The following is a 401-nucleotide window of genomic DNA, read 5'->3' as shown; positions in this document are numbered from 1 at the left end:
AGCAGTGCTGGTTCCGCCCCTCCGCGGGACCCCGCGCTCGCGGTACTCACTGCAGACGATGTCTCCATCAGCGGAGTCGAAGCGGTAGGGGGTGATCAGGGGTCTGCACTGGCCCTCTCTCAGCCTCCTGTAGCAGCAGTCGTGGGCATGGCAGCACCTGCTGGGGACACCACCTCAAACCGCAGCCCCCCAACCCACCCTCACCTCGCTGGGAAGGGAAAGGAAGGTCCAGCCTCCCATTTCGGGTGACTGGGAGCAGCAGATGATGAGGCAGCAGCAAGAGGTGGCCGGGGAACAGCACCAAACCCCCTCTCGGAACTTGCCAGCACGGGACACTGCCAGTGAGGAGCTTTTTGGGGACGTGGGTGGCAAGAGGTGATGCTTCTCCAGGTACTCACCAG

At 63.6% G+C, this 401-nt stretch overlaps 1 protein-coding gene across 1 annotated transcript in view; it reads right to left on the bottom strand.

Annotated features, from left to right (window-relative positions):
• PLA2G2A (phospholipase A2, group IIA (platelets, synovial fluid)) overlaps positions 1-157 on the bottom strand; it is a gene marked incomplete at its 5' end in the record, with an annotated part of 634 nt that extends 477 nt beyond the window's left edge. Inside the window, one exon of the mRNA XM_010131177.1 lies at positions 51-157. Within this exon, the coding sequence (XP_010129479.1) occupies positions 51-157 (107 nt within the window). The remainder of the gene's footprint in view (positions 1-50) is intronic.
• Between the last annotated feature and the right edge of the window lie 244 nt (positions 158-401).

Source organism: Buceros rhinoceros, unplaced genomic scaffold (genome assembly GCF_000710305.1).
Source record: "Buceros rhinoceros silvestris isolate BGI_N320 unplaced genomic scaffold, ASM71030v1 scaffold24022, whole genome shotgun sequence".
Lineage (NCBI taxonomy): Eukaryota > Metazoa > Chordata > Aves > Bucerotiformes > Bucerotidae > Buceros > Buceros rhinoceros.
Note: the sequence above shows the minus strand (reverse complement) of the source record. Positions and strands in the feature narration are given on the sequence as shown.